The sequence below is a fragment of the Vulpes vulpes genome, chromosome 1, assembly GCF_048418805.1.
Source record: "Vulpes vulpes isolate BD-2025 chromosome 1, VulVul3, whole genome shotgun sequence".
Taxonomy (NCBI): domain Eukaryota; kingdom Metazoa; phylum Chordata; class Mammalia; order Carnivora; family Canidae; genus Vulpes; species Vulpes vulpes.
This window is the reverse complement of record NC_132780.1, coordinates 144452837-144465449: the sequence shown is the minus strand read 5'-3', so window position 1 is coordinate 144465449 and position 12613 is coordinate 144452837. Positions and strand designations below refer to the sequence as shown.

Sequence of the window (12613 nt, the reverse complement as noted above, 5' to 3'; positions counted from 1 at the left end):
TCCCTCTTAAAAAAAAAAAAAAACACAAAATCCGTATTCTTCTAGAAAAAGACTATATTTAAAAAACATGAAATCACTAAGATGTTTCCAAACTAGCCACACACATCAGATCATCATCTTATTCCCCATATTGCCATTTTTCTTTATTTTTATTTTGTTTAATATTTTATTTATTTATTCATGAGAGAGAGAGAGAGAGAGAGAGAGGCAGAGGGAGAAGCAGGCTCCATGCAGGGAGCCCGACATGGGACTCGATCCCGGGTCTCCAGGATCAGGCCCTGGGCTGAAGGTAGCGCTAAACCGCTGAGCCACCCGGGCTGCCCATCATTTGTAATGTATAAAAATACCTAATCACTATGATCTATAGCACCTAAAACCAATAGGATACTGTATGTCAATTATACTTCAATCATTCAATCAATCCTCAATGAGGTCCATCCTTCTATGGGGTAAAAAGGGATCAAGTTGCGAAAAGCAAAGAGTCACTGATGAATGATTCAGCATCACTTTATTCACTGTCAGAAGTGAGATATAGGACTTAAATCCTGTAAGAAAGCAGATTGCTTCTTACCCTCCCAAAAATTCATGACAGAGAAATATTGTAAAATCAACAGTAGCTTAAAGTAAGATTTTGAAAGTATAATTTCTTCTAGGCACATGTTAATTTGTCTAACTAGTATGGAAGACTTTTTCTTTTAATTATAATAAAATAATTAAGTCTAAGGTTACTTTTCAAAATCGTCAGTGGGGAAAGAAAACCAGAAATAAAGTACAGAACTGAAATATTTTGTTTTACTACAGTTCAAATCAATCTTACCTCAATAAAAAAAAGTGGAAACCCCCTCATAAAGTTATTCAATAACAATGCAAAAAAAAAAAAACTGTTTTTAAGGAAATATTAGCAAAAGGTTCATTAAACTATTACCATTTTTGAAAAATAAAAGCTTACTGGAAAGTCTTTATCCAGTTCATGTATCTGAATAGCAAAATTATCTGGAAATACTCCTTCTTTACCATTAAGTTCACCCTTCCACCAGCCAGCTTCTCCAGTCTCCTATAGTGCAAAATGAAGAATGATTAAAATAATAGGGGTTATCTTTAAATAAGAAAAAAGTTTACAATAGGAAAATATTGAATTCCATTGGTTTTACAAGGGGAAAAAAAAAAAAGGCTAAACAGATTATAAAGTCCTCCTTAAAGCAAACATTACTCACATATTACTTCCAGCAGTACTTTTAAAATTGGTTTCGTTTTTAAAATAAGTCAAGTGAATTTTAAAATTCAGTTTACAAGAAGAAGAGAATGGAAAAAGCAAAGTAGGAGAGGAGGATGAAGAGAGAACATGACTTTCTAAACTGTATCTTACTGGACATTCTTAACACTTTATATACCAAAAAATAATCACATTATTCTTTTGCTTTAAAATTTAACAAGATATTCTACAATTCTTTCCAGATATCCCCCCTTCCATGAGAAATTGGATATTATCAGTCCAAAACTGTATGGATATTAAAAATTACATACACTAAACCACTTATAACAAAGTCAATTTAAAACAAGGGGAAAATTTTCAGAAATTATTCTATATGGGTTATAACAAAACCAAAATATTTATAGTTTTCTCCTATTACAAATAGTTACAGGATTCTGCCCAGACCCAAATACTCCTGGTTTTTTTCTTTTGCCATAATCCATTCCAAGTTATAAAACTACTTCATTCTTTGAAATAGCTGTATCACTTTCCACAGTATGGTTTTATAAACATTTACATATGATGGAATTTAAATTGTTTCATTATTTTTCTTCTAAATATCTTTTTTTTTTTTAAGATTTTATTTATTCATGAGAGACAGAGAGAGAGGCAGGCAGAGACATAGGCAGAGAGAGAAGCAGGCTCCATACAGGGAGCCTGATATGGGACTTGATCCCAGGAGCACGGGATCACACCCTGAGCCAAACACAGACACTCAACCGCTAAGCCACCCAGGCATCCCTGTTTTTCTTTTTATATTATAAACAACAAACATTAGATGGGGGAAAAAATTTAATGAGGTGAACCAGGAAGTGAGAATAGAAACCTGGAGGAGTTAGAGAAAAAACACATATTATGATAAAAATAATCCCCTATATATCAATTATTTATAGACAGACAATAAAAATTTGCTCAAAAAAGCCTTTCTGAGCACTTACAATGTGCTAGGCTCTCAGGACACAGAAACAAGACAAAGTTCCAGCTCCTCTATAGCTTACACATTGTAGGAAGAGTATTAAGAATGAATAAAATAAATCAATGCACTGAAAAACTGAGAAATATCTTACCTTACTTATTAAGTGAATTATCTCTCCCTCTTTAAAAGAAAGCTCGTCTTCATTAGTACCTTCATAGGCAAATAATGTTCTACAATATTCCTTTGCTAAAATAAAGAATGTAAATAACTTAGTTTAAATAAATTGATTCTTTAAACAGTACTTATTCAGCATCCACTTTGTGTAAAAAAATATACAGAAGTATTAAAGATGAATTAATAATTTTGGTCAACACTATAAACTTTGAATTAAGTAACAATTTCATTAATCTGTGCACTCAAATAGTTACCAGGTGTCTACTATGTTCTAGGCACAGTTCTAACTGCAGAGGGATACATAGGTGAACAAAGCACTCTACAGTCTTTGACCCTGTAGTGCTTACATATCCTAGGATCTAATACTCTGATCAAATAGTAGTTTTAACAAACATCTTCAAAAAATCTAACATATTTGAGCATGTTTCATTCCCAGTATGAAAATTTTATCCAAAAACCTACCTTTACTTTTATTTTCCGTGTCTGTTTTTGTTGCATCCAGACTCTGTGTTTTGGATCCTACTGACTGTATAATTAAGGGCTGGAATAGAAAAGGAAGGTATCAAATATTTTAGGTGAGAATTAAGATAATATTGTTAAATAAAATTTCCATTTGCAGTTAGGCAGCTTTCTCTAATGACCTGTAGCCAGGTTAGTAATGTAACTGAAAACTCTGTAATAAAAAAGATAAAGATAACAAAAGCTACTTAAATGATAGCTCAGAACTTCACATTTTAAAAACTCCCTATCTTAAGGATAATATACATTCTTTGCTACCCATAATAATGTGATTTAATTTTAAACCTCTAAAATAAATAAAAATAATAGCATCTGAAAATGTACTGAATACCAATCTCTGAGCTAAACATTTACATACATTATAACCTAATCCTCAAAGCAATCTGAATAAAGTAAGCTTTATTACTCGCTTCTTTCATAGATGAATAAGCAGTTAACTTGCCCACAGTAACAATAATTTAGTAGTGGAGCCCAGATTGGAACCTTTCAGAAAGTGGCTCTTAAACAACAGTACTAATAAACTTCCTTAGGATGACCTAGGGAAGGAAAAGAAAATCTTTATTATTTCTTCATTGTTGCTATCTGAATGAAAAGCCTAGGTAATGTTACAACCCCTATAACTATAGTAGAAAATTTTACATTGTAATTGACTAAGTCCTTCATACTAGTGTTTTCCTGGACTTCTCTTCCCAGAAATAACATTACATTTGACCTTAGCTGTCATTATTTAAAAATCTAAATGTACCAATTACCTATCACTCTGTGTTCTGCTTACCTTTTAAGATACTCCCTTTAATTTCTCCCCCAATTCTAACCATCATTTCTTCCAACCTAATGTTACCTACAAATATAGCAAATGTGCTCTCTACTTTGTCCATTCCCAGATCAATGATCAAAGCAAGGCTCACCAGGCCATCATATAAGGGTGACCCTGAGACCACCTCTAATAACTCTTGAGTAGTGAACATTTTAAGTGACATCTGAAAGAATACTAGTGTAATCATTAATGAAATAAAGTTATTATATAAACCATAAGCTTCAGAGTTTGAAAAGAGCCCCAGATTATCTAGTGTCTATCATAATGCAAACACTGGTTCTCCAACATTCCTGGCTGTTATATTGCTATACAGCACCATTTCAAAAACCACAAGAATTCCAATCTTTACCTTTAAAACCAAGAATCAATTAAGCCCCATAATCTAATTGTCAGTCGCAGATCTAGGAAAGGGTAGGGTACAAAGTACAAATTCTCTTTCCTGAATCCAAATCATTATTACATGAAAAACTATGCAACAAGCTGGGAAAGAAAAAAATATGTTGAAACTAACCACCTTAGAAGAAAAATTAAGAATGTATTTCACTAACCAAAACAATCTTATAAATGAAATACAGCTGAATTAGGCAAGCAAATACCCAAATACTTTAAACTCTTTTAAGAGTTAAATAGAGACATACAACTGAGAACTAAAATGAAACAATACCCAAAAAGTCAATAGTAGAAAAAACTACTAACTCTTTTAAGAGTTAAATATAGACATACAACTGAGAACTAAAATGAAACAATACCTAAAAAGTCAATAGTAGAAAAAACTAACTGAAGTAGGTACTTGTCTGTATCTCTAAGGTGTGAACTTCAGAAACAATAGCTTTGCAATTAATGTTCTAGAAACTGCAGCTATTTTCTCCCAAAACAAAGACTTAATGCATTTATTTTAAAATCTGTTATTAATTTGGAAGGAAAAAATAAATAAATAAGGATCTCACCAAGTGGTAAAAAATAAAATAAATCTGTTATTACATGTCTTAATTTATGGTACATTCATTTTATTTCACAATGCCAGTGAAATGCTCATGAAAAATAAACTTTTCCATACATTTTGAGAGGGAGATTAGCAGATTTCAGCATTGCTGACAATCAGAGGAAAGTTAAGTAGAGTGGAATTAATTTAGTATTTCATTGTGAATCCATTTTATTTATTTATTTATTTATTTATTTATTTATTTATTTATTTAGTGAATCCATTTTAAAATGACCCATTAGACCTACTTCAAATTAAAAAAAAAAAAAGTAATTTTAGCTTTTAAAAGGCAAAACAAAAATATTGCCTTGTCTACTTTCACCTATGATAACCAAAAACTCTAAAGTTTCCATTACGAGAGCTCACGTTAAATTTACCAGGAAATGTTCTCATTTTGTAAAACATTAAAGTAATCTCTATATAGTTGCAAACAGTTTCTAAGTCTTCTCATTCATAACCAATTATTAGCAATCTCAAAAAAGGAAATAAAACAGAGTTGTAAACTGACTTTTACATGTTAAAAAAATCCTTAATGAGGGTAGCCTGGGTGGCTCAGCGGTTTAGCGCCACCTTCAGCCCAAGGTGTGATCCTGAGACCCGGGATCGAGTCCCACGTCAGGCTCCCTGCATGGGGCCTGCTTCTCCCTCTGCCTGCGTCTCTGCTTCTCTTCTCTGTGTGTGTCTCTCATGCATAAATAAATAAAATCTTTAAAAAAAAAATCCTTAATGAGTGCAGTTAATCTAAGTAAAGTTCATTATTACTACCTTTTCCGTTTTCTTCTCTTCTATTTCACTACCAGATGTTCTTGTTCTAAGTTTCACAGAGCCTTCTTTAAAAATATCTCCAAATCCAATTCCTCGAATTTTCTTTGGCTGTGTAACTGATCCAGGTGCAGTTTCATTCCCATTCCCCGGAGACGGTAAAGGTGAGGTAGGCCCAGTAAAAACCGTTTCTGAAAGAATAATTTGTTTTTGAAGAATGCAGAATCACAAAGATCTTGATATTCCCTTCCAGAGTATTTATGTATACCTCCTAATTAAAAATGGTAAAATAAAAAGAAAAAATTAAATGATGGGAGCACTAAAATATCCAAAAAAGTAAAATTCATTTAAACTGATTTTTTTGGATATTGTTTAGAATGGTAACAATTTTAGATATATTTAATTATTAAGATGCTAATTAAGAAATCCAGGAAGTCATATTATATAGTCATATTATACATACATATTATACACACATATTATGCATTTGATAAAAGCATGTCAAAATTCACAGCTCTTGGACAAACATGACACAATGTAAGATCAAAACATTAGAGAGAAAATTAACCATTTCTAAAAGTTATAGGATTCAGTCTAATTGTGCTCACTTTGGCAGCACATATACTAAAAATAGGATTCAATCTGATCAAAGTAGGGGAGTTTCCCAATATAACAACTAGTAATATCAGCAAATGTTTTCTTTAAAGTCTATTTTATTTCTAAAAGTTTAAGATCATTTTAACTCATACATGAAATAACATGTCTAAATTTGAAGCAATAAAAATTTAAATCATAAACTTTTAAAAGAAATTTAATATTATATGAATAAGAAAGCTGTTTCTACAATCTTGCTTATTAGTAGCAATGGATCTTATTTCTAGGCTTTAACGAGTTTATGAACAAACCATAGAAAACTGTATGGGTATTTTTTTCACTTTATTTTTCTGGGTAAAAGCAGCATTAGCTCTTATCAGATTCTCAAAGGGCCTTAAATCTAAGAAAAAAAGTTCCAAAGTATATCACCCAAGAAAATTCCAGAAACATTTCAGAATGAGGTTGACGGGTAGGGAAAAACACATGATATGAGTTCACTGAACTAACAAAATCTGTTGAAGTTTAACAGTAAAAATAACGAGGCAATTAATAAAAATGGTAGCTACATTTATTCAGGGTTTAATCGATACCAGGCATTTGCTAAGCACTGTACATGAATTATATTTAACTTACATAACCACTCATAGGCTTAACATTAAGAACTACCATCCCTCATTGTGAAAATAATTGCGCAAAGAAATGTTAAGAAGTTTTCCAAAGCCATAGAGATACTAAGCAACAAAGCCAACATTTGAACTGAATTCTAGATGGTCTCAGAACCAAATATTTTAAATTATTAATTAGATTATTAATGAATTATTAAATTACTATTTTATAAACTATAATTGTGGTTTAAATATTATTGTTAATAAATTATTGAATCAAAAGCCTCCAATCACACATCTGAAACATTTGAGAATTAAAAGGAACTTTTATTAAATGTAATGCTAACAAATAATCTAACTAACCACTTTCAATATTAGCTTAAGCCACATTTTTTGTAATATATTTTTAGTCTATTAGAATGTTTACGTACAATAAAATAAACCACTTTTACATGGATATTTCAGTAATTTTTGAGAAATGTATGCATTATGGAACCACAACAATCAAGATGCAGAATACTTCTGTCAACCCAAATGGACACTCATACACACCTTGACTTTCATTGTCACAAGTATCTTTCAGAGTTTCAAATAAACTTAATCACACACGTAAGTCTCCTGTCTGCTTCTTTTGCTAAGCAGAATGTGTAAAATATACTCATGCTGTTCCATGTATTCATACTCCACTTCTTTTTATTGCTGATTGGTATTCCATTTACAGACCTATCACTATTTCTCTAGCATTAAGAATGTTAGCTGCCAGTTTTCACAGATGAGCTTTGTCTAATTTAGAAAGTTCCCTTCTGTTGCTCTTACGGAGCTTTTTTAGTGAAATTAAGTGTTGAATACACAAAGTTCTCTGGGATGCCTGGGTGGCTCAATTCTTAAGTGTATGCCTTTGGCTAGGGCGTGATCCCGGAATTGGAGGACCGAGTCCCACATTGGGCTTTCTGCATGGAGCCTGCTTCTCCCTTTGCCTGTGTCTCTGCCTCTATGTCTCTCATGAATAAATTTAAAAAAAAAAAAAAAAAGAATACACAAAATTCTCTTTCTGTACCTACTGAGATGACTATTATTTAAACTGTTAACTTTTGAATCCATGGGATAAACCTCATTAACTATAATGTATAACCTTTACATATTTTGCTTTTGAACCAAAGGGATAAATCCCAATAATCATAATGTATAACCTTAACATATTTTTGCTAGACTTGATGTGCTAGTTTTGTTTTGATTTCTGTTTATGCTCATGAGATAATGATTTGTAGTTCATTTTTTCATGACTTCATCAGATTTTTATATCAAAGTCATACAAACCTAAGAAATCTGAAAAACTTTGTGTAAGATTAAATCCTTAATAGAATTCAACAGTATTTTGTGTGAAGACTTTTGATAATGAATTCAAATTTTTTCATGTGCTATTCAGACTATTACTTCCATTTCTATTTTGGTAGGTGTACTGTTCAAGGAATATATACATCTAAATCATCAAATTTATGAGTATATTTTTTCATTATCCCTCTGAGGTCTGATCTGTAGTGATTATTCATATCTGGTTGTTACTCAGACACTTCATGTCTGATTATCGGTAATATTTTTTTTCCTTTTTTCTTGAGCAACATTAGAGCTTTATCAATTTTATACCTTTTCAAAAAACTCAACTATTGAACTTGATTTTCTTTAAAGCTGTTTTTTATTTCATAGTTTTTTGCTCTCATTTCCTGCCTTCTAATTATTTTAGGTCTACTCTGCTCTTCTTTTACTGATTTCAAATATAAAAACTTAAGATTACTGACTGCTACTCTAGTATTAGCACTGAAAGTACAGGTGCTGTTTTACCTGCATTTCACAAATTTTTATTGTTATTTCCATTTTTTTTCTTTGAAAAACCAGTTTAATTTCCCCCCTAATTTCTTCTTTGATCCACTGATTATTTATAAGTATTGCTTAATTTCCAAGTAACTGAGAATTTCCCAAGTATCTATTACTAAAATATTTCCCCTGGAGTCAAAAAACCTCCTGTATAGGACTGTAAACCTTTTAAATTTCTGAGACTTGTTTGATGCCCAAAGATTAAGAGTCTACCTGGTAAATATTCTATGTACTCTTCAAAAGAATGTGTATTCTACTGTTGGTGGGTTAACAATTTCATAAATATAAATTAGATCCACTTATATGATTACTTGAGTCTTCTACATCCTTGCTAATTTTTTTGTCCACTAATTCTATCAATAAATGAGGGAAGGATGTTCAAATCTATGTGTGAGGGATCCCTGGGTGGCGCAGCGGTTTGGCGCTTGTCTTTGGCCCAGGGCGCGATCCTGGAGACCCGGGATCGAATCCCACGTCAGGCTCCCGGTGCATGGAGCCTGCTTCTCCCTCTGCCTATGTCTCTGCCTCTCTCTCTCTCTCTCTGTGACTATCATAAATAAATAAAAATTTAAAAAAATTAAAAAAAAAATCTATGTGTGAATTTGCTTGTTTCTTTCAATTCTGGCGGTTTCTGTCTCATGAACTTCAAAGTTATACCATGAAAAGGAATAAAATTAGGTTATACATATTTAGAACTATTATATAATTTTTATGAATTGATTCCATCATTATGAAATGTTCCTTTTATTCCTGGAATTTTTTCCTTAAGTACACTGATATTAATGTAACCATTCTAAATTGCTTATGCTTTGCACAGAACACCCTTTTCCTTTCATTTAACCTGTATCTTAATATTTGAAGCAAGTTTCTAGTAGGCTACACATTATCCAGTCAATTGGCCTTTCAATTAAGAGTTTTCAGATCATTTAATTTTTTTTAAGCGGGCTCCACATCCAGTGTAGGGCTTAATATGAATGCTTCAACTCACAATCCTAGATCAAGACCTGAGCTGAAATCAGGAGTCAGACACAATTAATGAGACACCCAGGCACCCCCAGACCATTTAGATTTAATGTAATCACTGATGTGGTTTAAATCCATGATCTTGCTATTTGTTTCTATTTACAGAGACGATCTTTGTTCCTTTTTCTTTTTTATCTTTTGGCTTTAACAACAGACATTATTTTTTCAGAAGCTCAAGATCAGAGTGGCATGTTGGGTTGTGGTGAAATCTCTCTTTGTGGCTTACAGATGGCTGCCTCTCACTATACCCTCACATGGCCGTTCCTCATGTGTGCACATAAAGACAGTGGCCTCTGCTATATCCCCCCCCCCTTTTTTTTAATTGACATAGTATACTAGTTTTGGGTATACAAATAAACGATTACTTATGTGTATATATACTATGAAATGATTACCACAGTCTAATTAGTTAACAACCATCACCATACAGTTACAAAATATTTTTCTTATGAGAACTTTTAAGATCTATTTTTCTATGACTTTTCAAATATACAATACAGTTTTATTAACTATAGTCACTATGCTGTACATTACATCCCCAGAAGTTATTTATAACCTGAAAGTTTGTGCCTTTTGACCACCTTTATTCATTCTACCCATCCCATACATTTGCTTCTGGCAACCATCACTGTATCCCTAAGTTCAGCTGTTTTTAAATTCCACATCTAAATGAGATCATACAGTATTTGTCTTTCTCTGACTTATTTCACTTATAATGTCCTCACGGTCCTTCCATGTTGAGGCAAATGGCAAGGATTTCCTTCTATTCTATGGCTGAATAATATCCCATTGTGCATATTTTTAAAACTTTTTTCTATCCATTGTATAAACAATGCTGCCATGAACACAAGGGTGTAGATTTCTTTTCAAATCAGTGTATTCCTTTTCTTTAGGTAAATGACCAGACAATGGAATTGCTGGATCACCTGGTAGTTCTAATTTTCTGAGGAACCTCCATACTATCTTCATTAGTGGCTGCACCAAATTACATTCCTACCAACAGTACAGGAGGGTTTCCTATTCTCCATATCCTCAAGCACTTCTTGTTTTCTTGATAACAGCTATTCCTACAGGTGTGAGGTGTTATCTCATTATGGTTTTGGTTTGCATTTCTCTGAATATTAGCGACGTTGAGCACCTTTTCATGTATTTTTTGGCCATCTGCATATCATTCTTTGAAAAAAATACCTATTCAGATCCTCTGTTCATTTATTAATCATGTTTTTGAGTTGGGTAAGTTCTTTATATATTATGGATATTAACCCCTTATAAGATATATGGGACAAAGGAACAAATATAAGATATATGATTTGCACATATTTTCTCCTATTCCATACTCTGCCTTTTCATTGTTGATGGGTTTTCTTTCTGTGGAGAAGCTTTTAAGTTTGACGTAGTCCTATTTGTTTATTTTTGCTCTTGCTGCATTTGCTTCTGGAGTCAGTTCCAAAAAATCATCTCCAAAACTGATGTCAAGGAGCTTACCTATGTTTGCTTCTAGGAGTTTTATGCTTTTAGGCAATTGTTCAAGACTTTAATCCATCTTGAGTTGAGTTTTGTATTTGATGTCTCTAAGTATTTTTTTTAGCATTTTTTTATTATTAACTTATTAACTATTATTGTTTTATTTTAAGAGTTGCTCTAGCCTTAAAATATGCATCATTAACTCACCAAAATCTACATTCAAATAAGATTATACCACTTCACATGTAATAGCCTTACAATGGATGCATTTCCATTTCATCTCTTCTGTGTTTACAGCTACTGTTACCATACATTTTACTTCTACATAAGCTATATTTCCCATAATACATTTTAATACATTATCATTTAAAAATTTTAAAAATGGAAAACAGTGTTTTATACTTACCCACATATTTACCTATATTTCTATCACTCTTCATTCCACTTAAAAAATACAAGTTTCTACCTCGTATCATTTTGCTTTCTTCCTGTAGAACTTTAATTCTTTAGAGTGCTGCAGGTTTGCTAGCAATGAATTTTCTATTATTGCTTGTCTGAAAACTTTTTTCTCACCTTTATTCTGAAGAATATTTTCACAAAACCAGAATTCTGAGTTGACCGCTTTTCTTCTTTTAGCATTTCAAAGATTCCACTGTCTTCTGCCATACTTAGTTTCTGATGATTGTATGTGGTTTTTATCTCAATTTTTCTCTACTTGAAGTGTCCTTTTTCCACTAACTCCTGAGACTTTTCACTTTACTGTTTATTGTCAGCACTTAACTATGGTATACCATTGCAAGTCCTGTGTGTGTGTGTGTGTCTTTATCTTATTTGAATTTGTGGATTTATAGTTTACATCAAATCTGGACATATTTCAACACTCTTTAAAAAAAAAAGATTTTATTTATTCATTCATGAGAGACACACTGAGAGAGGGGCACAGACACAGGGCAGAGGGAGAAGCAGGCTCCATGCAGGGAGCCCGACTTGGGACTCAATCCTGGGTCTCCAGGATCACACCCTGGCCTGAAGGCGGCGCTAAACCACTGAGCCACCCAGGCTGCCATGCCCTACTTTAACATTTTTTCTTCAACTATTTTTCCTGACCACCTTTTCTCTACTCTTTTTCTGTAACTCTAGCTACATGTTAGACTATTTAAAATTATCCCAAATTTTCTGCAGTCTTTTTCCTCTTAGTGCTTCATTTTTGGAGTCTATTGCTACGTGTTCAAGTTCAATTATTTTGTCTTCATTCTCTAGATTACTGTTAAAATTCCACGAGAAGGAATTCTTTTCAGATACTGTGTTTTTCATTTCTTGTAATTAGTTTCATTTGATTCTTTTTTTTATATCTTCTGTTTATTTCATTCTTCATATTTTTTCCCTTACATCCTTGGGCATACTGAACAGTTTTATTAAGTTATTTTAATATCTTTGTTGCCAATTCCATCATTTCTGGTCCACTTTCTATCAACTAATTTTTCTTCCAAATTGTGGGTCACATTTTGCTACTTCTTGATATACAGATAGTAATTCATTTTATTTAATGTTGTTGAGTGTTAAATCTTGTAATCCTTTAAAAAACAGTGGCTCAGTTGGTTAAGCATCCAACTCGGTCATGATCTCAGAGCTG

At 32.4% G+C, this 12613-nt stretch overlaps 1 protein-coding gene across 1 annotated transcript in view; it reads right to left on the bottom strand.

Annotated features, from left to right (window-relative positions):
• CD2AP (CD2 associated protein) overlaps positions 1-12613 on the bottom strand; it is a 139632-nt gene that overhangs the window by 46399 nt on the left and 80620 nt on the right. The window contains exons 6-9 of the mRNA XM_072733636.1: positions 5426-5613; positions 2805-2883; positions 2320-2414; positions 950-1054 (exon numbers count right to left, since the gene is read on the bottom strand). Of these exons, the coding sequence (XP_072589737.1) occupies positions 950-1054; positions 2320-2414; positions 2805-2883; positions 5426-5613 (467 nt within the window). The remainder of the gene's footprint in view (positions 1-949; positions 1055-2319; positions 2415-2804; positions 2884-5425; positions 5614-12613) is intronic.